The 23,533-nt window shown below is 42.5% G+C and overlaps 1 protein-coding gene across 4 annotated transcripts in view; it reads right to left on the reverse strand.

The window, feature by feature from the left end:
- iqck (IQ motif containing K) overlaps nt 1-23,533 on the reverse strand; it is a 99,451-nt gene that overhangs the window by 62,307 nt on the left and 13,611 nt on the right. For all 4 annotated transcript variants that reach the window (XM_043712177.2, XM_087997573.1, XM_087997574.1 and 1 more), the window contains exons 2-3: nt 12,618-12,745; nt 10,316-10,460 (exon numbers count right to left, since the gene is read on the reverse strand). In XM_043712177.2, the coding sequence (XP_043568112.2) occupies nt 10,316-10,460; nt 12,618-12,745 (273 nt within the window). The remainder of the gene's footprint in view (nt 1-10,315; nt 10,461-12,617; nt 12,746-23,533) is intronic.

Here is a 23,533-nt window from a genome sequence, read left to right on the forward strand (position 1 = left end):
CCTGACTTTATGAACGAGCCTACCATGGGAAACCCTATCAAATGCCTTGCTGAAATCCATATACACCACATCCACCGTCATCAACCTGTCTTGACACCTCCTCAAAGAATTCAATAAGGTTTGTGGGGCATAACCTGCCCCTCACAAAGCCATGCTGACTGCCTTTAATCACACTATGCTTTGCCAAATAGTCATAAATCCTATTCCTCAGAATTCTTTCCACAAATTTGCTGACCACAGACGTGAGACTGACTGGTCTGTAATTGCCAGGGATTTCCCTATTCCCCTATTTGGAAAGTGGAACAACATTCGCCTCCTTCCAATCCTCCGGTACGACTCCCGTGGAGAGTGAGGAGGCAAATATCCTTGCCTGCGGCTTAGCAAACACCTTTCTCACTTCCCGGAGCAGCCTAGGATAAATCTGGTCTGGCCCTGGAGACTTATCAATCTTAATGTTTTCCAAAATTTCTAACACATCATCTTCATCAATCTTGATCTGGTGAAGATTGTATCCCAGTTCCTCTAAGTTTTCATTTACATGTTCCCTTTCCTTGGTGAAAACCGAAGCAAAAAACTCATTTAGGGATTCCCCTATTTGCTCAGACTGAACACACATGTTCCCTCCACTATGCCTGATCGGCCCTACCTTCTCCCTGATCATTCTCTTATTCCTCACGTATGAGTAAAACGCCTTTGGGTTCTCCCTAATTCTTTTTGCCAAGCCTTTTTCATGCCCCTTCCTGGCTCTCCTCAGTCCATTTCTGAGCTCCTTTCTAGCAAGCTTGTAATCCTCTAAAGCTGTGCTAGATCCTTGCTTCCTCCACCTTATGCAAGATGCCTTCTTCCTTTTGACGAGAAGCTCCTCTGTTCTCGTCATCCAAGGTTCCTTAATCTTACCCCTTCTTACCCGTCTCAGAGGAACAAATTTGTGCATCACTCGCAACAACTGCTCCTTAATCCATCCACAACTGAGGATGGATTAAGTATTCCTTGGATTAAAGGATTGTGGAGCTCATTTCAGTCATTTTAGGAATGTCAAATCATGTCTAATTGGAGGAGGAGGAGGAATCTTGATCATTTATGGAGGCAATGGTATGACTCCAAGTGCTATTGTCACAATTAAACAGTTAAGTGGTGAATTACATGTACAGTACAACTCAATTACTAGATTCACATGGAAAAGAAGGTGTCAATGAAAGTAAATACTGCACCAGTAGATTTTGTGCTAACTGACGTGTGTGTGTAGTAATGCTATCAGGACTTGAATTTGCTTCTTTCTTCTTTCATGTACATTCTAAATAAACTAAGCAGTATCTATGGACATACTTTAGTGTAGTTAAGTATGCTGAATGTAAGGAGGGGAAACAACTTGGAAATATGAAACAGGAAATGCCTACTAGTTTTGGCTTTATGGTAGCTTATAGCATTCCTCACCTATAGTGGAGCGTCGGAAGCTGAGGGATGATCTTGTAGAGGTTTATAAATTCATGAGGGCCATGGATAGGGTAAATAGACAACGTCTTTTCCCTGGTTGGCACTGGGTTCAATTCCCGCCTTGGGCCACTGTTTGTGTGGAGTTTGCACATTCTCCCCGTGTCTGCATGGGTTTCCTCTGAGTGCTCTGGTTTCCTCCCACAATCCAAAGATGTGCAGGTCAGTTGAATTGGCCATGCTAAATTATCCATAGTGTTCAGGGTAAATGTAGGGGAATGGGTCTGGGTGGGTTACTCTTCGGAGGGTCAGTGTGGACTTGTTGGGCTGAAGGGTCTGTTTCCATACTGTAGGTAATCTAATCTAATCTAAAAGGCATAGGTTATGGTGAGAGGGGTAAGATATAAAAGAGACCTACCATTTTCATGCAGATAACGGTGCATGTGTGGAATGGGCTGCCAGAGGAAGTGGTGGAGGCTGGTACAATTGCAACATTTAAGAGGCATCTGGATGGGTATATGAATAGGAAGGGTTTGGAGGGATATGGGCCGGGTGCTGGCAGGTGGGACTAGATTGGGTTGGGATATCTGATCGGCATGGACTAGTTAGACCGAAGGGTCTGTCTCCGTGCTGTACATCTCTATGACTCTATAAAATAGTTGACTGTACTTTAGTTTTTGAGTTGTACCACAGTCAGCATGGGAAGACCTGTCCTGTGAAAGCACAGAAGGCACAAGTAGGGTAAGGTGGTAACATTCTCAGCTCTGAGCCTGAAGTTTGTGGATTCAAGGGTCACTTCAGGAATTAAGCATGCAATCTGGGCTGATATTTCAATTGAGTATTGAGAGAACAATGTATTGTTTAAAGATGCCTTAAACATAACCATGTTCTATCTGTCTGTGCTAAAAAATCCCATTGCAACACTGAATGAGAATAAGTAACCGTTCAAAGAATGAAGAGCAAAGAACAGGGCTCTCGGCCCACGAAGACTGCACCAACACATGATGTCTTTCTAAACTAAAAAGCTTTTGGCTCTCTTCAGTCCATACCTCTCTATACCCTGCCTATTCATAAACCTATCAAGATGCCTCTTTAATGTAGCAATTGTATCAGCTTCCACAACTTTCTCTGGAGTCACCATCTACCATGTCCTTCTCCTTTGTGAATACTGAAGCAAAGGATTTGTTAAGTATCTCGTCCACTTCATCCAGTTCCATGCAATTCCCTCTTTTGTCCTTGAGTGGGCCTACTCTTTCCCTAGCTTCTCTCTTGCTCCTTACACATGTATAAATCACTCTAGGATTTTTCCTTAATACTGTTTGCCAAAGACAGTTTATGGCCGTTTTTCTCACCCTCCTGATTCCTTGTTTAAGTCCTTTCTTGCTATCTTTCTATTCTTCGAGGGTCTGACTGTCTTCAGCTTCCTAAACCTTACGTATGTCTCGTTTTTCATTTTGACTAAACTCTCAATTTCCTTTGTTATTCAAAGCTCCTGAATCTTGGCATCCTTATCCTTCATTTTCAGAGGAACATGCTGATCCTGAGCTCTAATCAACTAACATGGCAGATGTGGATTTACCCTCAAATAGCTGCCACGTACCTACATCCTCCCAGTTCCTGTGGGAGTGAGTCTTCCCCCAATTCAGTACTTTCACCTGAGGACTACTTTTATCCCTAAGAAAATTAAAATTTAACAGAATTTTGGTCACTGTTTCCAAAATGCTCCCCAATGATATGTTGATCATCTGGCTGGCGTTTCTATTGTTTCAAAAATTCTACCTGGTCATACCTAACAAATTCCACTCTATCCAAGACCCTGGCACTAAGCAAGTTCCAGTCATATTACCGATTTGAGGAACTATACTGAGTGAACATTGGTCACCCTGTTCATTGACATAACCATATTTAAAACTTCAAAAGTAATTAAAACAAAGAACTGCGGATCCTAGATGTCTGAAACAAAAACAGAAGTTGGTGGAGAAACTCAGCAGGTCTGGCAGCATGTGTGAAGCATCTGACAGTTCTGAAGAAGAATCACTGAATCTGAATGTTAACTCTGCTTTTTCTCTACAGGCACTGGCAGATATGCTGTTTTTCAGAAATTTCTGTTTTCACTTCAGAAGTAATTATTTGGCTGGGAAATGCAGTGAAATGTCCTAATAATGCAAAAGAAGCTACAAATGAAAATGGGCTAAATCAAGTTGACAATGCATTTTTGCATGCCATCCAATTTTCTTTTTCACTGCTTTGCATCAATGCCAAAGATTAGCCTTCCACCCATTTGTACATTATTTCAACCTGGTTTACGTTCCAGTTGTTTCCCGGCATTCAGCTGAATGATAAATGACTGCCTCCATAATAAACAGCTAATTTAAGACATACTCCATTTTAGGTGCACATTCAGTGCACTTTCTCAGCTGCTCCTGAAAGTGCCTTTAAAAGCAATTTACACACTGTTCCTACATCACCTGTGATTTTCGCTCCAGTGGTGGGAAGATCTTTGTATAACATTCTACCAATAATATGGTCTCTGTTCCATTTTAGCTATTACCTTCTGAGTAGAAGTACTAATGTATCCATTGTGTTTACAACTAATGTCATTGACCCACAATCATTACCTATCCCCAATCCCTATTAATATCTAGGTATTCCCCATCACTTCTGAAGGCAATGGTTTAAAATGAAGTATAGTACAGGGGCAAAACAGTCCTGTGTACTGTGAAGGTTATATGCTTAGATCATTACACTGCATTATGAGAGAAACAGTCACTCGGTAATTTCTTTTCCAGGATTAGCCAATTTGTGCCTGAATGTGGCAGCTGAGGGCAGAAGTACTCCCACTGGCCCATTGGGGTAGGCAGGTGGGCGAAAAGGTGGTACGTAGATGGTGAGTGGGCTTTCGAACATATAACTATACACATTAGGAGCAAAAATAGGCCATTCAGCCACTTGAATCCCTCTGCCGTTCAATAAGATCATAACTTATCTGATTGTAGTTTCAACTCAATATTCATAGAACATAGAAGAATACAGCGCAGTACAGGCCCTTTGGCCCTCGATGTTGCGCCGATCCAAGCCCACCTAACCTACACTAGCCCACTATCCTCCATATGCCTATCCAATGCCTGCTTAAATGCCCATAAAGAGGGAGAGTCCACCACTGCTACTGGCAGGGCATTCCATGAACTCACGACTCGCTGAGTAAAGAACCTACCCCTAACATCTGTCCTATACCTACCACCCCTTAATTTAAAGCTATGCCCCCTCGTAATAGCTGACTCCATACGTGGAAAAAGGTTCTCACGGTCAACCCTATCTAAACCCCTAATCATCGTGTACACCTCTATCAAGTCACCCCTAAACCTTCTTTTCTCCAATGAAAACAACCCCAAGTGCCTCAGCCTTTCCTCGTACGATCTTCCTACCATACCAGGCAACATCCTGGTAAACCTCCTCTGCACCCGTTCCAGTGCCTCCACATCCTTCCTATAGTATGGCGACCAAAACTGCACACAATACTCCAGGTGCGGCCGCACCAGAGTCTTATACAACTGCAACATGATCTCAGGACTCCGGAACTCAATTCCTCTACCAATAAAAGCCAGTATGCCATATGCCTTCTTCACCGCACTATTTGGCAACTTTCAAAGATCTGTGTACGTGGACACCAAGATCCCTCTGCTCATCCACACTACCAAGTATCCGACCATTAGCCCAATACCCCATCTTTTTGTTATTCCTGTTTACCTACCTTTGTTAACCATTGGCTCTCTTGTTTGTCACAAATCTATCTACCTCTGCTTTCAAAAAATTCAATGAACCTGCCTCCACTGCTACCTGGGAAAGAGAGTTACAAATACTCACTATTCTCTCAGAGAAAAGAATATTCCTCAACTCGACCTTCAATGAAAGACCCCTTACTTTTAAATGGTGTCCCCTAATTACAGTCTTCCCCACAAAGGGAAACATCCTTTCATCACTCTTTCTGTCACAATCCTACAGCTCTCATTTTTATTCCTGAGTCAAATGTAAATTCAGGAAGATTTCATTGTTCTGCAAACTCACTTTTAAAAATTGGCCATTTTCTTTCCACTTTCAATTGGTGACATTTTTGGGCTAAACTGGAAATCAGGACAGAAAACTCTGGAAGAAATGAGGTGGCTGCTGGGTTCCAAGAACATTGTCTCCAAAATTAAAACTTTAAAAAAATACAATATTCTTCCAACTTTCCCTCACCACAACTATCTCTGACAACTTATGCCATCTAAGGCCCTCTGCACATCCTCATGGCCCCTCTTATCCCCTATGCCAATTTAGTGTCGTCTTAAACCTATAACCCTTTCCCCTTTCACTTACTATGCCAACACACCTCATACCCACAAGTACCTACCCATACACACAAATAAATGAGTACCCACCCAAAAGTAAGGTTCTACAACTTAAAATTCTACTTTGCATATTTCACATTATTGAGACCAACACACAGGAAGGCAGAGGTGTAATGGTAATGTCATCGGATAAGGAATGCAGATACCCTGACTAATGCTCTGGATTTTGAATTCCTGGATTGGAATCACAACACGGAAAATGATGAAATTAGAATTCAATAAAGATCTGGAATTTAAAGATGGCCTAATGGCACCATGTAGCCTCTGTCAATTGTTGTTAAAACCAATCTAATTTAATAATGTCACTTAGGGAAGGAGATCTGCCCTCCAGACCTGGTCCAACTTACTTGTTTACCACCCTCTGAAATGGCTCTGGTAAGCCATTCAGTTCAAGCAGTAATTTGGGATGTGCAGCAATAATGACTCAGCCAGCAATGCCTACTTTCCTAGAATAAATAAAAGTAACCTTCAATCCATATAATCAAATTTTGACAGGTCTTTGACATTTTTGATATTTATTGACAGGTTTGACATTCCCTCAATCAGTCTTGACAGTCCTTTACAGATTTTAAGATATTTTACAGGCTTGACCATAATGTACCTTTTATAGATAATCTTCTGTACAGGTAAGAATTGCAGTGTATCTGATATCCCACAAAAGAATACTTAACTCCATCAGTGTCCTGCCTGGGACTACATACACAGGAGTGCCTCAGTTCTCTAAAGGGGTATCTCAGCTTTCCAAAACAAATTCACTAAGAATAGACCTGGTGTAATCTCTGCACACTGAGTTCCTGACATCACAAATTCCAAAATCTGATTTGAATGCAGCCAGTTAATTATTTAAATTGACAGTTGTCTCCAAAAACTGCATATGAATGAGGCACAGCCTACACTCCCCTCCCCTCTCTCCTATCCCACCTGGCAATAATAGGAAATGTCGGGTTTGAGAGGGGACTTAGTATTTCAAATGTCTTTCACAGTGATGTGTTGACTGCCCATAGTGGCGAAAATCTCCACGTTACATCTTGTTAAACCTTAATGACCTATTTATCACTTCTACTTGTTTCCTGTTAGCTAACTAATCTTTTATCCTTGCTAATATGATACCTTCAACACCATGCGTTCTTATTCTGATGTGGCAACTTCTGAACTGCTATTAAGCTTCATAAAATTAATTAGATTTTGCCTCCTTATCCTTACTCATGAGACTGCATCTTTGCTGAGTGTTATCCAGTATCACCTTAAGTGTCTGCCCTTGTATTACTACTGACCTATTCCTTCATCTGCCCTCTCAAAGTTGGGGTTTTAATAGGAGGTCCTTGAATCGAGAGGGAGTGGGAGACTGTTGTTCAACAGGAAACATCTACCCTAAGGTGCCTATTCTGCAACTTACAAACATTTTCAATTAAAAGATGGAATTCATAGTTGAGCTATCAGTGTGAAGACAAACCACTCTGGCAGTCAACGCAACAGCTGAGCAAGTAAAGAAGGCCTGGAGCACTGATTCTCTAGATTACTGCCTTCATTACAGGTGGATAGCCTAGATGCCAATGCCTTGTACAAACTTGAAAATTCCAGTAAGCCTCTGATAATAGGCATTAACTTAGTTAATTGGCTACCCATCACTTACAAATGATCCTGATCCTACCTCTGGACAAAATGTCTTGAGATTTGTTGATGCTAACAAACTAGTATCCCAGCTAGTGACCCTCACTGGGAGAAAATCCTGCCAATGATTTTCCAATTCTGAAATGTTAACCAGTTTAGATTATATTTTCCCCTGTTAATAATACTGATGGAGGGAGTTTTAAATGTTGATCATAAAAATTTCAGAATCATGTCTTGTATATTCTTTATTCTTTCATGGGATGTTGGGGTCACTGGCAAAGCTAGCATTTGTTCTCCCTATCTGATTGCGCCTGGCCTGGGTAGCTTGCTATGCCACTGCAATTGGCAATTAACAGTCAACCTTATTGCTGTGGGTTTGGAGTCACATGTAGGTCAGACTAGGCAAGGACAATAGATTTCCTTCCCTAAAGGACATTTATGAATCAGTTTTTAATGATAGTAACATTTATAAACAATCTAACTACTGCCCCTTGACATTCAATGGTGTTACCATCACTGAATCCATCACAATCAACATCCTTGGCATTATTATTGACCAGAAATTCAATCTGAACTCACCACATAAACACAGTGGCTACAACAGCAGGGCAAAGGCTAGGAATACTGTGGCAAGTAAGTCACCTTCTGACTTCCTAAAACCTGTCCACAAGGCCCAAGTCAGGAGTGTGATGAAATATTCTCCACTCGTCTGGATGAGCGCAGCTTCAACAACATTCAAGAAGCTTGACACCATCCAGGACAAAGTAGCCTGCTTAACTGGCACCACATTCACAAACATCTACTCCCTCCACCACAGATGCTCAGTAGCAGCAGAGTGTACTGCAGAAGATGCACTGCAGAAATTCACCAAAGATGCTCAGCTAGCACTTTCCAAACCCACGACCACTCTCACTTAGAAGGATAAGAACAGCAAAACATGAGAACATCTTCCTGAACCTCTGCATCACCCTCTCCGGCGACCGACTAACCACAGACATCTACTACAAGCCCACCGACTCCCACAGCTACCTAGACTACACCTCCTCCCACCCTACCTCCTGTAAAACACCACCCCTTATTCCCAATTCCTCCGCCTCTGCCACATCTGTTCCCAGGATGACCAACTCCACCTCAGAAAGTCCTAGATGGCCTCCTTCCTCCATGATTGCAATTCCCTTCCCACGTGGTTGATGATGCCCACCAGCGCACCTCCTCCACTTCACGCACCATAGCCCTTGAACCCCACTCCTCCCAATGCAACAAGGACAGAACCCCCCTGGGTCCTCACCTTCCAACCAACCAATATCCTCATACATTGCATCATCCTCCACCACTTCTGCCACCACCAAACAGACCCCACCAGCAAAGATATATTTCCCTCCCTACCCCTATCAGCGTTCCAGAGAGACTATTCCCTCCGCAACTCCCTTGTCAGGTCCACACCCCCCACCAGCCCACACCCCACTCCTGGCACCTTCCCCTGCCACCGCAGGAAGTGCAAAACCTGCGTCCACATCACCTCTGTCCAAGGCCCCAAGGGATCCTTCCACATCTGTCATAAATTTATTTGTACCTCTACCAATGTTATTTACTGCATCTGTTACACCTGATATGATCTCTTCTACATTGGGGAGACAGGATGCCTTCTTGCAGATTGTTTCAGAGAACATCACTGGGACACCTGCACCCACCAACCCCATTGCCTCGTGGTTGAATAATTCAACTCTCCCTCCCATTCTGTCAAGGACATGCAGGTCCTGGGCCTCTTCCACCGCCAAACCGTTACCACCCAATGCCTGGAGGAAGAACGCCTCATCTTCCACCATGGGACCCTGCAACCACACAGGATAAATGTGGATTTCAACAGTTTCCTCATTTCCCCTCCCCCCACATTATCCCAGTCCCAAGCTTCCAACATGGCACCACTCTCTAGACCTGTCCATCACTCACCCTTCTTTCCTTTCACTTTCTCCCTCACCTTCATCCACCTATCGCTTTCGCAGCTACCTTCCCCCCCAACCCCATCTGCCTCCCATTTATCTCTCAGCCCCAGTCCACAAGCCTCATTCCTGATGAAGGGCTTATGCCCGAAATGTAGATTCTCCTGCTCCTCGGATGCTGCTTGACCTGCTGTGCTTTCCCAGCAACACACTCTCGACTCTGATCTCCAGCATCTGCAGTCCTCCCATGAGAACACCACCACCTCCAAGCCATCCACCATCCTGACACTGAAATATATCGCAATTCCCTACTGGGTCAAAATCCGAGAATTCCTTCCCAAATGGCATTGTGGGTCAACCTACAGCAGGTGTACTGCAACGGTTCAAGAAAGCAGCTCACTGGCACTCTCTTAAAGGCAATGAGGGACATGCAATAAATGCCGACTCAGCTAGTGACACACATATCGCACAAATGAATAAAAAAATGTTTAATGTTATTATCGCAATGTCAATGTCTCCTAAATGCTTCAGTAAAAAAATTTAAATGAAGCATAAGATATTCATTACAGCATTATTAGTTACAATACTCTCCTCAAAACCTTGAAAAAGCAATATTTCTGAACAGTTAAACAAGAAAATCAAAATAAAACTTGTTACTTTTTGGATACTGACCAAAGTACAAAGTCCTATACGTAGCTCATTTATTCTTCCCATTAAGGGAAATGAGTGTAGCTTAAAAATATCTATCATGCACTTATGCTCGATAAGACTTCTTTAAGGATCAGTCAAAGAGGAACAATACTTCCTTGAAATAACTGCATGAAAGACTCATATCATTTTAATCACATGATTAATAATTTGAACTAAGTATTTTAAACAACATCTTCCCCTGATTAAAGAACTCTCTAAGTTAGAGATAAATATTATCCTACATGTTATACTTACATTTATTTTGATCAGGTGGTGGGACAGGTGGAGTAGGTGGTGGACTTGGTGGAGGAGGAGGTTTCTGAACGATTGCATGACCTAAAAATGCCGGATGTGAATATTCAGCATTGAAGTTCTCTAACACTGATGTATCCACTGAAACCTGGAGGAAACAAAGCAGTTACTTAGCATCTTGTCATTAATGTTTACTTTATGGAGTCCATAAACATCAGAAGGCAAAGGATAGGGAAGGCAATAAAAAGAGATGAGAAGGATATATGCAATAGGGACCATGGAGAGATACAAGGGATAAAACACTGCACACAAGAGAGATAGAAATTGTTTAGAAGAAAAAGCAATAAAGATCTTTCACACTATAAATAAAGGCAGAAAGTATTACAGCAAGGAAGTTATAGTAAATCTTTTTAAAATCACTGCTTGGGTCTCAGCTGAAGTATTGTGTCTACGTCTGGGCACTGCAATTTGGGAAAGTTGTCAGAATCTTAAGAGGAGAGGTTCAGAGAAGACCCACCAGGAAGTTATAATAAACTTCAGTTTTGACAAGAGACTAGAGAGGCTGTGTTCCTCCATGAAACAGCGACTGCTAAAGTGAGCTTTTGAAGTGCCCTCATAACAGCACTATTTTATTTCCTTCAAGATGCTCCTCAAACACTGCATTCTGACTGAACAAAGAAAAGCCTAAGAACTGCAGATGCTGGAAATCTGTATCAAAAAACTGTAACTGCTGCAGAAACTCATTTGGTCTGGCAGGATCTATAGACAGAAAGCAGAGTTACTGTTTCAGGTCCAGTGAATTGCCAATCTATTACCATTGCTAATACTTGCTAAGCATTTCTTTTTCACACATCAACTAAAGCTTTTAGAATGAAAAGCCAAAGAACTGTGGATGCTGAAAATCAGAACCAGACAAACAAAAATCGCTGGAAAAATTCAGTAAACCTGGCAACATCTGTGGAGAGAAAGCAGAGTTAACGTTTTCAGAACTGATTGTAGCTGGGAAATGGGACCTAAGGGGCAACTTTTTCACACAAAGAGTGGTGTGTGTATGGAGTGAGCTGCTAGAGGAAGTGGTGAAGGCTGGTACAATTACAATATTTAAAAGGCATCTAGAAAGTGAGGATTGCAGATATGAATAGAAAGGGTTTAGAAGGATATGGGTCAAATGAGACTAGATTAATTTAGGATATCTGGTCAACGTGGATGAGTTGATCGAAGGGTCTGTTTCCGTGCTGTATATCCCTATGGCACTATTTCGTTCTCTGATGGACATTCATATAATCCAGATGGGTTTTTGAACAATTCATGGTCATCAGTAATTCTTAATTCCAGAATTTTCTTCCTAATTGAATTCAGGATTTGAACCTCGACTCCCAGAACATTAGCTGAATTTCAGGATTAATTGTCCAATGATGATCCCATTAGGTAGTCGCCTCTCCTTGCTTGCATTCATCTTCACTTTTCCCTTTCTTTATCAGTTTCTAGTTCCTCTTTTCCTGAGTCCTAAATAATCCCAATACTTAGGCTTACCACTTTTTTGGGATTCTTAAAATCCACTTCCTTTGATCCACTGCAATCTTTAATTTATTTTGCCAACTTCTTTCATTATTATTATTGATTCACCCTTCCCTTTGAGTATTTGTGCTTTAGAGGAAGATGACTGCAAGATGTAAAGCTTTTACAAAATATGTTTTTTTCAGCCATATACAATTTTTAACATTTGTACATTGCCTCTACCAGTCAGGATCCACTTTCCAACCATTCAGTACGTTCCTCTTATGCAATATTAATGTGCGATTTCCCTCTGAATTGATATTCTTGTGAAATATCTTCATCCCTGTCTTTTTTCAGCAATACTCAGATGCCGTACTACCAAATGACTACTTATAAATACACAAATATTAAAAGTTGTACTTTTGCAAAACTTCAGAAGACCAACTCATTTATTTTAAGTTCAAAACCGGTATATAGATCAAGCAACAAATACTGAGAAAAATAATATTTGTGAACATCATGTACTATTGTCTTAGTAGTTTCATTAATTTTAGTGAAGGCTTTGAAAAATATCCACCCAATTCTACATGTTGCGGAGAAAAGCCCTAAGAATAAATAACATTACAAGAAACATACAGTTAATTTTAGTTTTGATGAATAAGTTGAATTCCTGCTACATAATGTTCATTGCAATTTTATTTTAGATATTCAAATGTGCCTTCATTATTTCTGCAAGCAATTTGAGACCAATAATAAACAAGCTTTCAATGTACAATTAGATTGTACAGATAAATAAAACAGACATTACCTTTGCTACCATATGACCATAAAAAACTGGGGAATGTTTGCTGGGGTCATACTGAGATATTTTAGTAGACACAGATGCTGTATCTGGAGTTGAATCCTCTAAAAAATGAGAACTGATTGCTTCAAATTCTGTAAAAGCACAGGAAGGAAGCATTTATTAAACATTCTGAATTTCCTGAATACTTTGACTTTATTTACAAAGATAATTCTGAAGCATATTTCAAGAATTTAATAATTGCATTCTATTTGAAATAGTTAGGTTTTCTTATGTCAGTTCATGGTAACATAATCACATTAGTTGCAATAATTATGATCATAAAGAGTAATCAAAAATGTAAAATAGAAAAATAGAAAATGCAAATAACACAGACAATAGACAATAGGTGCAGGAGTAGGCCATTTGGCCCTTTGAGCCAGCACCACCATTCATTATGATCACAGCTGATCATCCACAATCAGCATCCTGTTCCTGTCTTATCCCCATAACCCTTGATTCCACAGTCTTTAAGAGCTTTATCCATCTCTTTCTTGAAAGTATCTAGAGACTTGGCCTCCACTGTCTTCTGGGGCAGAGCATTCCATATATCCACCACTCTCTGGGTGAAGAAGTGTCTCCTCAACAGAACAACTACAAAGATATACCTGTCTTAACATTTTGCTTGAACTAAAAGAATTCAGCAGCCTGCAATATCTGACTGGAAAAGCTGTAGTTCCTTCTCTCTTTTGTTTTCATAACTTCATCGAACTCATCTTTCAAATTTCCATTTGAGGATAAGTTACACCAGTTAACATGAGCTGTCTTTTCACTGATGACCAGAGAATATATTGCTATCATTTTCTAATTTTACTCTAACCATCCAGATTTTAAAAATGTAATAAACTCATGAGTTTAGTTTTTACAACCAGCACTTTATATTGTATTTATATGTAGTGATGATTTACAATTTCAGGAATAGTACACATATTAAGTTTATTGTAAAAGTGGCTCAGCCCTCTCACATGCAGAAGGAGTTTGATTTAGGTAAATGTGAGGTGCTGCATTTTGGAAAGGCAAATCAAAGCAGGACTTATACACTTAATGGTAAGGTCTTAGGGAATGTTGCTGAATAAAGATACCTTGGAGTACAGGTTCATAGTTTTTTGAAAGTGGAATCTCAGATAGATAGGATAGGGAAGAAGGCGTTTGGTATGCTTTCCTTGATTGGTCAGACCATTGAGGAAAGGAGTTGGGAGGTCATGTTGTTAGGCCCTTTTGGAATATTGTTTGCAATTCTGGTCTCCCTCCTATTGGAAGGCTGTTGTGAAACTTAAAAGAGTTCAGAAAAGATTTACAAGGATGTTGCCAGGGTTGGAGGATTGGAGTTACAGGGAGAGGCTGAATAGGCTGGGGCTGTTTTCCTTGGAGCGTCAGAGGCTGAGGGGTAACCTTATCAGAGGTTTATAAAATCATGAGACGCCTGGATAAGGTAAATAGACAAGGTCTTTTCCCAGGGATGGAGGAGTCCAGAATTAGAGGGCATAGGTTTAAGGTGAGAGGGAAAGCATTTAAAAGAGACCCAAAGGGTGGTGCAATGTATGGAATGAGCTGCCAGAGGAAGTGGTGGAGGCTGGTACAATTACAGCATTTAAAAGGCATCAGGATGGGTATATGAATAGGAAGGGTTTGGAGTGATATGAGCCAAGTGCTGACAAATGGGACTAGATTAGTTTAGGATATCTGGTCAGCATAGACTGAAGGGTCTGTTTCCATGCTGTACATCTCTATGACTGTAAGACTAAGTCTTTTCTGCTGCCTACAAGGCACAAATAGAAATTTTTTAGATTAGATTACTTACAGTGTGGAAACAGGCCCTTCGGCCCAACAAGTCCACACCGTCCCGCCGAAGCGCAACCCACCCATACCCCTACATTTACCCCTTACCTAACACCAAGGGCAATTTAGCATGGCCAATTCACCTGACCTGCACATCTTTAGACTGTGGGAGGAAACCGGAGCACCCGGAGGAAACCCACGCAGACACGGGGAGAACGTGCAAACTCCACACAGTCAGTCGCCTGAGGCGGGAATTGAACCGGGTCTCTGGTGCTGTGAGGCAGCAGTGCTAACCACTGTGCCACCGTGCCGCCTAAATGTGATGGAACACACTCCAATTGTCTAGATGAGTGCAGCTGCAACTGCACTTAAGGAACTCAACATCATTGGGGACAAAACAGTAGCAAATAATTCAGCCTCCGCCCCTATGGGCATGTAATGATAACGTATATAATATCAACAGGAGGCACTTCCGAAATGTGCAAGACCTCTATTATACTATGAATGCCTAAATAGACCAAAAGCAGCCAGATGCATAAGAACTTCTTAAAACCAACCAATATCTTGACTTGGACATATATCAGCATCCTTTTGTTGTTGCTCACTCAAAAGATTTAGATTTGGAGGTAGGTGAGCACTTTGGTGACAGTGACCAAAATTAGGTTTTGTTTACAATAGCAATGGGCAGGGATAGGTATATACTGCAGGGAAAGAGGTATAATTGGGGGAAAGGCAATCATGATGCAATTAGGCAAGATTTAGGATGCACAGGATGGGGAAGGAAACTGCAGGGGATGGACATACTTGAAATGTGGACTAATTCAGCTACTGCGGGTTCTTAAAAAGTATATATCTATCAGGCAGGGAGGTGGTTGTCGAGAGAGGGAGCCATGGTTTACTAAAGAAGTTGAAGCACTTGTTAAGAAGAAGAAGGCTTATGTGAGGATGAGGTGTGAGGGCTCGGTTAGGAGGCTTGAGACTTATAAGTTAGCCAGAAAAGATCCAAAGAGAAGGTTAAGAAGAGCCAGGAGGGGACATGAGAAGTTGTTGATGGATAGGATCAAGGAAAACCCTAAGGCCTTCTATAGGCATATCAGAAATAAAAGATTAATTAGAATAAGATTAGGGCCAATCAAAGAAGGTAGTGGGAAGTTGGGTGTGGAATCTGAGGACGTAGGGGAAGTGCTTAAAGAATACATTTCGTCAGTATTCACATTGGAAAAGGGCAATGTTAGTGAGAACATGGAAATACAGACTACAAATTTAGATGATGTTGAGGTTGACAAAGAGGAGGTTTTAGCAATTTTGGAAGATCTGAAAGTAGATGAGATCCCTGGGCCGGTTGGGATTTATCCTCGGATTCTTTGGGAAGCCAGGGAGGAGATTGCAAAACTTTTGGCTTCGATCTTCATGTCATCATTGTTGACAGAAGCAGTGCAAGAAGATTGAAGGATAGTAAATGTTGTTCCATAGTTTAAGAAGGGGAGTTGGGACAACTCCGATAATTATAGGCCAGTGAGCCTTACTTCGGTTGTGGGTAAGGTATTGGAAAAGGTTATAAGAGATAGGATTTATAATTATCTGGAAAGGAATAATTTGGTTAGGGATAGTCAACACGGTTTTGTGAAGGGTAGGTAGTGCCTCATTAACCTATTGAATTCTTTGAAAAGGTGACAAAACAGGCGGATGAAGGTAAAGCAGTTAATGTGGTGTATACGGACCTCAGTAAGTTGTTTGATAAGGTTCCACGTGGTAGGCTATTGCACAAAATACAGAGTTTCGGGATTGAGGGTGATTTAGCGATTTGGATCAGAAATTGGCTAGCTGAAAGAAAACAGAGGGTGATGGTTGATGGGAAATGTTCATCCTGGAGCTCAGTTACCAGTGGTGTGCTGCAAGGATCTGTATTGGGTCACTGCTGTTTGTAATTTTTATAAATGGTCTGGGTTTGGGCGTAGAAGGATGGGTTACTAAATTTGCAGATGACACTAATGTAGGTAAAGTTGTGGATAATGTTGAAGGATGTTATGGGTTACAGAGGGACATAGATAAGATGTAAAGCTGGGCTGAGAAGTGGCAAATGGAGTTTAATGCGTAAAGGTATGAGGTAGTTCACTTCCGAACAAGTAACAGGAATGCAAAGTACTGAGCTAATGGTAAAATTCTTGGCAGTGTAAACGAACAGAGATGTCGGTGATTAGGTGCATAAATCCCTGAAAGTTGCCACCCAGTTTGATAGGGCGGTTAAGAAGCCATATGGTGTGTTGACATTTATTGGTGGGGGAATTGAGTTTTGGAGTCACGAGGTCATGCTTCAGCTGTACAAAACACTGGTAAGGCCACACCTGGAGTACTGCGTGCAGTTTTGGTCACCACATGGTAGGAAGGATGTGGAAGCTTTGGAAAGGGTTCAGAGGAGATTTACCAGGATGTTGCCTGGAATGGAAGGAAGGATTTACAAGGAAAGGCGAGGGAACTGAGTTTGTTTTCATTGGAGAGAAAGTTGAGAGGTGACTTAATTGAGGCGTATAAGATAATTAGAGGGTTAGATAGAGTGAACAGTGAGAGCCTTTTTCCTCAGATGGTGAAAGCTAGCACACAGGGACATAGCTTTAAATAGAGGGGTGATAGATTTAGGACAGATATCAGGGGTAGTTTCTTTACTTAGAGAGTAGTAGGGCTGTGGAGTGGCCTGCCTGGAACAGTAGAAGACTCGCTGACGTTAAGGGCATTTAAATGGGCATTGGACATACATATGGATAATAATGGAACTATGTAGGTTAGATGGGTATCGGAATAATTTCACAGGTCGGTACAACATCGAGAGAAGGCCCAATACTGCACTTTAATGTTCTATGTTCAAAATCCTGGCACTCACGCTCAAGCAGCATTCTGGGAATAGCATCAGAGGCCTCACTACTTATGTGCATATTGTTTCTATTCATTCACAGCATGAGGGCGTTGTTGGCAGGGTAGCATTTATTGCCCATCCCTAATTGTCCAGAGGGCAGTTTAAGAGTCAACCACATTAGATGAGATTCCCTATAGTATGGGAACAGGCTCTTCGGCCCAACAAGTCCACACTGACCCTCCAAAGAGTAACCCATGCAGTCCCATTCCCCTACCCTATATTTACCTCTGATTAATGCTACCAACACTATGGGCAATTTAGCATGGCTAATTCACCTGGCCTGCACATCTTTGGATTGTGGGAGAAAACCCACGCAGACACAGGGAGAATGTGCAAACTCCACATAGCCAGCCGCCCGAGCGGGGAATCAAACCCAGGTCCTTGGCACTGTGAGGCAGCAGTGCGAACCATTGAGCCACCGTTCCACCCCAAGTGCTATGGGTCTGGAGTCATATGTAGGTCAGTCTAGATAAGGATGGTAGTTTCCTTCCCTAAATGATGTTAATGAACAAGATGGGCTTTGTTCTGACAATCCACAATGAATTCATTGCCATCATTAGATCCTTAATTCCAGATTTTTACTGAATTCAAATTCCACCATGTGTTGTGGCAGGATTTGAACCCAGGTCCCCAGAGCATCACCCAAGTCTCTAGATTAACAGTCCAGTGCAAATACCACTTGGCTGTTGCCTCCCCACATCTAATGTATTAAAATATACATGGATTTTTTTTTAGTTTTAGGAATGAAACTTAACTGTTCAGTTGAAAATGGGATAAATGCATTTGTCGCACCTTGAAATCTAATGCACTTAAAAGTTAAACAATATACCTGATAAAAGGCAAGGTTTCAGCTGTTATCCACTATGGCTAAAGAATGTTGGCTCAACAGTTTGTTTCAAATTTCACATTATCAAAATCATGGTGGGGTTTATCATTACCTTTCCTGCGCCAGTGACCAACTCACGGTTTGTAATCTTCTGGCTTCCAACCCACTTTGGAGACTTGATTTTTTACCTGTTCAGTAACATCATTACACACCTCTGAAGCAGATGGGGCCTAAACCCAGGCCTCCTGGTCCAGAGGTAAGGACACTTCTACTGCACCACAAGAGAACACCCCCACTCCATGTTGGAGTCTTGATTTTTAAAAAATATTTATAATGGCGGCATTTGAACCTATTTCCCCAGAATGTCAGCTTGATGTTCTAGTTTAGTGACTTAGCCACTATGCTACCACCTCCCCCTGCTGATATTTTCCAAACGACCTGGTCAGAGATTTTATTGCACAACTCTGGAGCAGGTACAGCTTGAACCCAGCTGCCCTGGGCCAGAGGTGGGAACATTATCACTGCGCTAAAAGAGCCCAACAACTCCAGAACATTGATTAGAACAAAGAACACAGAAAATTACAGCACAAGACAGGCCTTTTGGTCCTCCAAGCCTCCGCCGATCCAGATCCTCTATCTACAACCATCACTTATTTTCTAAGGACCGGTATCCCTCTGTTCCCTGTCCCATTCAAGTATCTGTCTCAATACATCTTAAATGACATGATCGTGCCTTCCTCTATCACCTCCGCTGACAACATGTTCCAGGCCCTACCACTCTCTGAGTAAAGAGCGTTCCACGCATGTCTCTCTTAAACATTTTCCCTCTCACCTTCATTACCTGCTACTCTACCAATCTTAGTGTCACCTGCAAATTTGCTAATCAGACCACATATACCTTCCTCCAAATCATTTATGCATATCACAAACAACAGTGGTCCCTGCATGGATCCCTGTGGAGCACGACTAGTCACAGGTCTCCATTTTGAGAAACTCCCTTCCACTACTACTCTTTGTCTCCTGCTGTACAGCCAGTTCTCTATCCATCTAACTAGTACACCCTGGATACCATGCAACTTCACTCCCTCCATCAGCCTACTATGGGGAACTTCATCAAACATCATACTAAAGTCCATGTGTTTAATGTCAACAGCCCTTCCCTCATCAATCAGCTTGGTCACTTCCTGAAAGGGTTCCATTAAGTTGGTAAGGCTTGATCTTCCCTGCACAAAACCATGGTGCCTATCACTGATAAGCCTATTTTCTTCCAAATGTTAGCAGATCCTATCCCTCAGTATCTTTTCCAGCAGCTTCCCTACCACTGATGTCAAGCTCACCGGTCTATAATTACCTGGATTATCCCTGCTACCCTCCTTAAACAAGGGGACAACATTAACAATTCTCCACTCCTCGGGACCTCACCCGTGTTCAAGGATCCTGCAAAGATATCTGTTAAGGCCCAGCTATTTCCTCTCTAGCTTCCCTCAAAACCTGGGATAGATCCCATCCGGACCTGGGGACTTGTCCAACTTAATGCCTTTTAGAATACCCAACACTTCCTCCCTCCTTATGCCGACTTGATCTAGAGTAATCAACGTCTATCCCTAACCTCAACATCGATCATGTCCCTCACCTCATGTGAATACTGATACAAAGTACTCATTAAGAATCTCACCCATTTTCTCTGACTGCATGCATAACTTTCTTCCTTTGCTCTTGAGTGGGCCAAACCTTCCTTTAATTACCCTCTTGTTACTTATATACAAATAAAAGGTTTTGGGATTTGCCTTAACCCTGTTTGCTAAAGATATTTCATGACCCCTTTTAGCCCTCTTAATTCCTCGTTTCAGACTGGTCTGACTTCCCCGATATTCTTCCAAAGTGTTGTCTGTTTTCAGTTGTCTGGACCTTATGTATGCTTCTTTTTTCCTCTTAGCTCGTCTCATAATTTCACCTGTCATCCATGGTTCCCTAATCTTGTAATTTCTATCCCTTATTTTCACAGACACGTCTGTCCCATACCGTAATCAGAGCTGAAAATGTGTTGCTGGAAAAGCGCAGTAGGTCAGGCAGCATCCAAGGAACAGGAGAATCGACGTTTCGGGCATAAGCCCTTCTTCAGGAATTATGAAAGTGTGTCCAGCAGGCTAAGATAAAAGATAGGGAGGAGGGACTTGGGGGAGGGGCATTGGAAATGCGATAGGTGGAGGGAGGTCAAGGTGAGGGTGATAGGCCGGAGTGGGGTGGGGGCGGAGAGGTCAGGAAGAAGATTGCAGGTTAGGAAGGCGGTGCTAGGGATTTGACTGAGACAAGGTGGGGGGAGGGGAAATTAGGAAACTGGAGAAATCTGAGTTCATCCCTTGTGGTTGGAGGGTTCCCAAGCAGAAGATGAGGCGCTCTTCCTCCAACCGTCGTGTTGCCATGGTCTGGCGATGGAGGAGTCCAAGGACCTGCATGTCCTTGGTGGAGTGGGAGGGGGAGTTAAAGTGTTGGGTTACGGGGTGGTTGGGTTGGTTGGGATGCTGCCTGACCTGCTGGGCTTTTCCAGCAACACATTTTCAGCTCTGATCTCCAGCATCTGCAGTCCTCACTTTCTCCTCCATACCATAATCAACCTCTCTTTAAAAACCTCCCACATATCAAATGTGGATTTCCCTTCAAACAGCTGCTTCCAATCCACATTCCCCAGCTCCTGCTGAATTTTGCTATAGTTGGCCTTCCCCCAGTTTAGCACTCTTCCTTTAGGACCACTCTTGTCTTTGTCCATGAGTGTTCTAAAACTTATGGAATTGTGATCACTATTCCCAAAGTAATCCCCTACTGAAACTTCAACAACCTGGCCAGGCTCACTCCCCAACACAAGTCCAGTGTGGCCCCTTCCCGAGTTGGACTATTTACATACTGCTCAAAAAAACCCTCCTGGATGCTCCTTACAAATTCTGCTCCATCTAAACCTCTGACACTAAGTGAATCTCAGTTAATGTTGGGAAAATTAAAATCTCCTATCACCACCCTGTTGCTCCAACATCTCTCCATAATTTGTTTACATATTTGTACCTCTGTCTCATGCTCCCTGTTGGGAGGCCTGTAGTACAGCCCCAACATTGTTACTGCACCCTTCCTATTTCTGAGCTCTGCCCATATTGCCTCACCGCTCGAGTCCTCCATAGTGCCCACCTTCAGCACAGCTGGGATATCCTCTCTGACCAGTATTGAACTCCTCCACCCCTTTTACCTCCCACTCTCTCCTGCCTGAAGCATGTATATCCTGGGATATTCAGTTGCCAATCAAGCCCTTCCCTCAACCAAGTCTCAGTAATAGCAATAACATCATACTCCCAAGCTCTAAGTTCATCAGCCTTACACTTCTAATATTAAAATAAATGCACCTCAGACCACCTGTCCCTTTGCGTTCCATCATCTGCTCCTTGCTTAGTCTTCCCCTTAGTCACGCTGACTTAGAACATAGATAGAGAATATAGAAATGTACAGCACAGAACAGGCCCTTTGGCCCACGATGTTTTACATTAGATTTAATCCTAATGTAAAATTTAGTATCTTAACCTATGCACCCCTCAACTCACTGCTATCCATGTGCATGTCCAGCAGTCACTTAAATGTCCCCAGGGACACTGCTTCCACCACCACCGCTGGCAATGCATTCCATGCATTCACAACTCTCTGTGTAAAGAACCTACCTCTGACGTCTCCTTTATACATTCCTCCTAATATCTTCAAACTATGACTTATCGTACCATTCAATCCTACCCTGGGGAAAAGTCTCTGGCTATTGACTCTACCTATTCCTCTCATTATTTTGTATACCTCGATCAGGTCTCCTCTCTTCCTCCTTCTCTCCAGAGAGAAAAGTCTGAGCTAATTCAACCTTTCTTCATAAGGCAAGCCCTCCAATCTAGGCAACATCTTGGTAAAACTTCTTTGCACCTTCTCCTAAGCCTCTTTATCTTTCCTATAGTAGGGCAACCAGAACTGGACACAATACTCCAAGTGTGATCTCACCAGGGACTCGTAGAGCTGCAGCAAAACCTTGTAGCTCTTAAACGCGATCCCCCATTAATGAAAGCCAAAATACCATATGCTTTCTTAACCACCCTATCCACTTGGGTGGCAACTTTAAGGGATCCATGAACTTGCACACCCAGATCCCTCTGTTCCTCCACACTACCAAGAATCCTGTCTTTAATCCTATATTCAGCATTCGAGTTTGCACTTCCAAAATGCATCACTTCGCATTTATCCAGGTTAAACTCCATCTGCCATTTCTCAGCCCAGCTCTGCACCCTGTCTATGTCACGCTGAAGCCTGCAGTAGCTCTCCACACTATCGACGACACCTCCAACCTTTGTGTCATCTACAAATTTACTAACCCACCCCCCAACCTCCTTATCCAAGTCATTATAAAAACTAAAAAGAGCAGAGGTCCAAGAGCAGAGACCTGTGGTATCCCACTCAACACTGTCCTCCAGGCAAAATACTTTCTATCTACAACCACTCTTTGCCTTCTGTCAGCCAGCCAATTCTGAATCCAGACAGCCAAATCTCCCTGCATCCCATACTTCCTGACTTTATCAATGAGCCTACCATGGGGAACCCTATCAAATGCCTTGCTGAAGTTTATATACACCATATCCACTGCTCGACTGTCGTCGAACTGTCTTGACACCTCCTCGAAGAACTCAACAAGATTTGTGAGGCATAACCTGCCCCTCACAAGGCCATGCTGACTGCCTTTAATCACACTATGCTTTGCCAAATATTCATAAATCCTATCCCTCAGAATTCTTTCCAAAACTTTGCTGACCCCCACAGACGTAAGACTGACTGGTCTGTAACTGCCAGGGATTTCCCTATTACCCTTCTTGAAAAGAGGAACAACATTCACCTCCTTCCAATCCTTCATTATCCAGTCCCTACAGACTTTAGTTACTACCTCCTTACTGTCCACTAACCTCCTCATTTGGTTCCCATCCCCCTGCCACATTAGTTTAAACCCCCCCCAACAGCGTTAGCAAAAGCACTCCATAGGACATTTGTTCCAGTCCAGCCCAGGTGTAGACCATCCAATTTGTAATAGTCCCACCTCCCCTAGAACTGGTCCCAATGTCCCAAAATTCGGAACCCCTCCCTCCTGCACCATCTCTCAAGCCACACATTCATCCTGCCTAATCTTTCATTTCTACTCTGACTAGCACATGGCACTGGGAGCAATCCTGAGATTACTAATTCTGAGGTCCTACTTTTTAGCTTGGTTCCTAACTTCCCAAATTCTGCTTGTAGGACCTCATCGCTTTTTTTCACCCTCCATGTTCAGAATGTCCTGTAGCCGATCTGAGACATCCCTAACCT

Source organism: Chiloscyllium plagiosum, unplaced genomic scaffold (assembly GCF_037043375.1).
Source record: "Chiloscyllium plagiosum isolate Xiang-an unplaced genomic scaffold, Cpla_swu_hap1 HiC_scaffold_20, whole genome shotgun sequence".
Classification (NCBI taxonomy): domain Eukaryota; kingdom Metazoa; phylum Chordata; class Chondrichthyes; order Orectolobiformes; family Hemiscylliidae; genus Chiloscyllium; species Chiloscyllium plagiosum.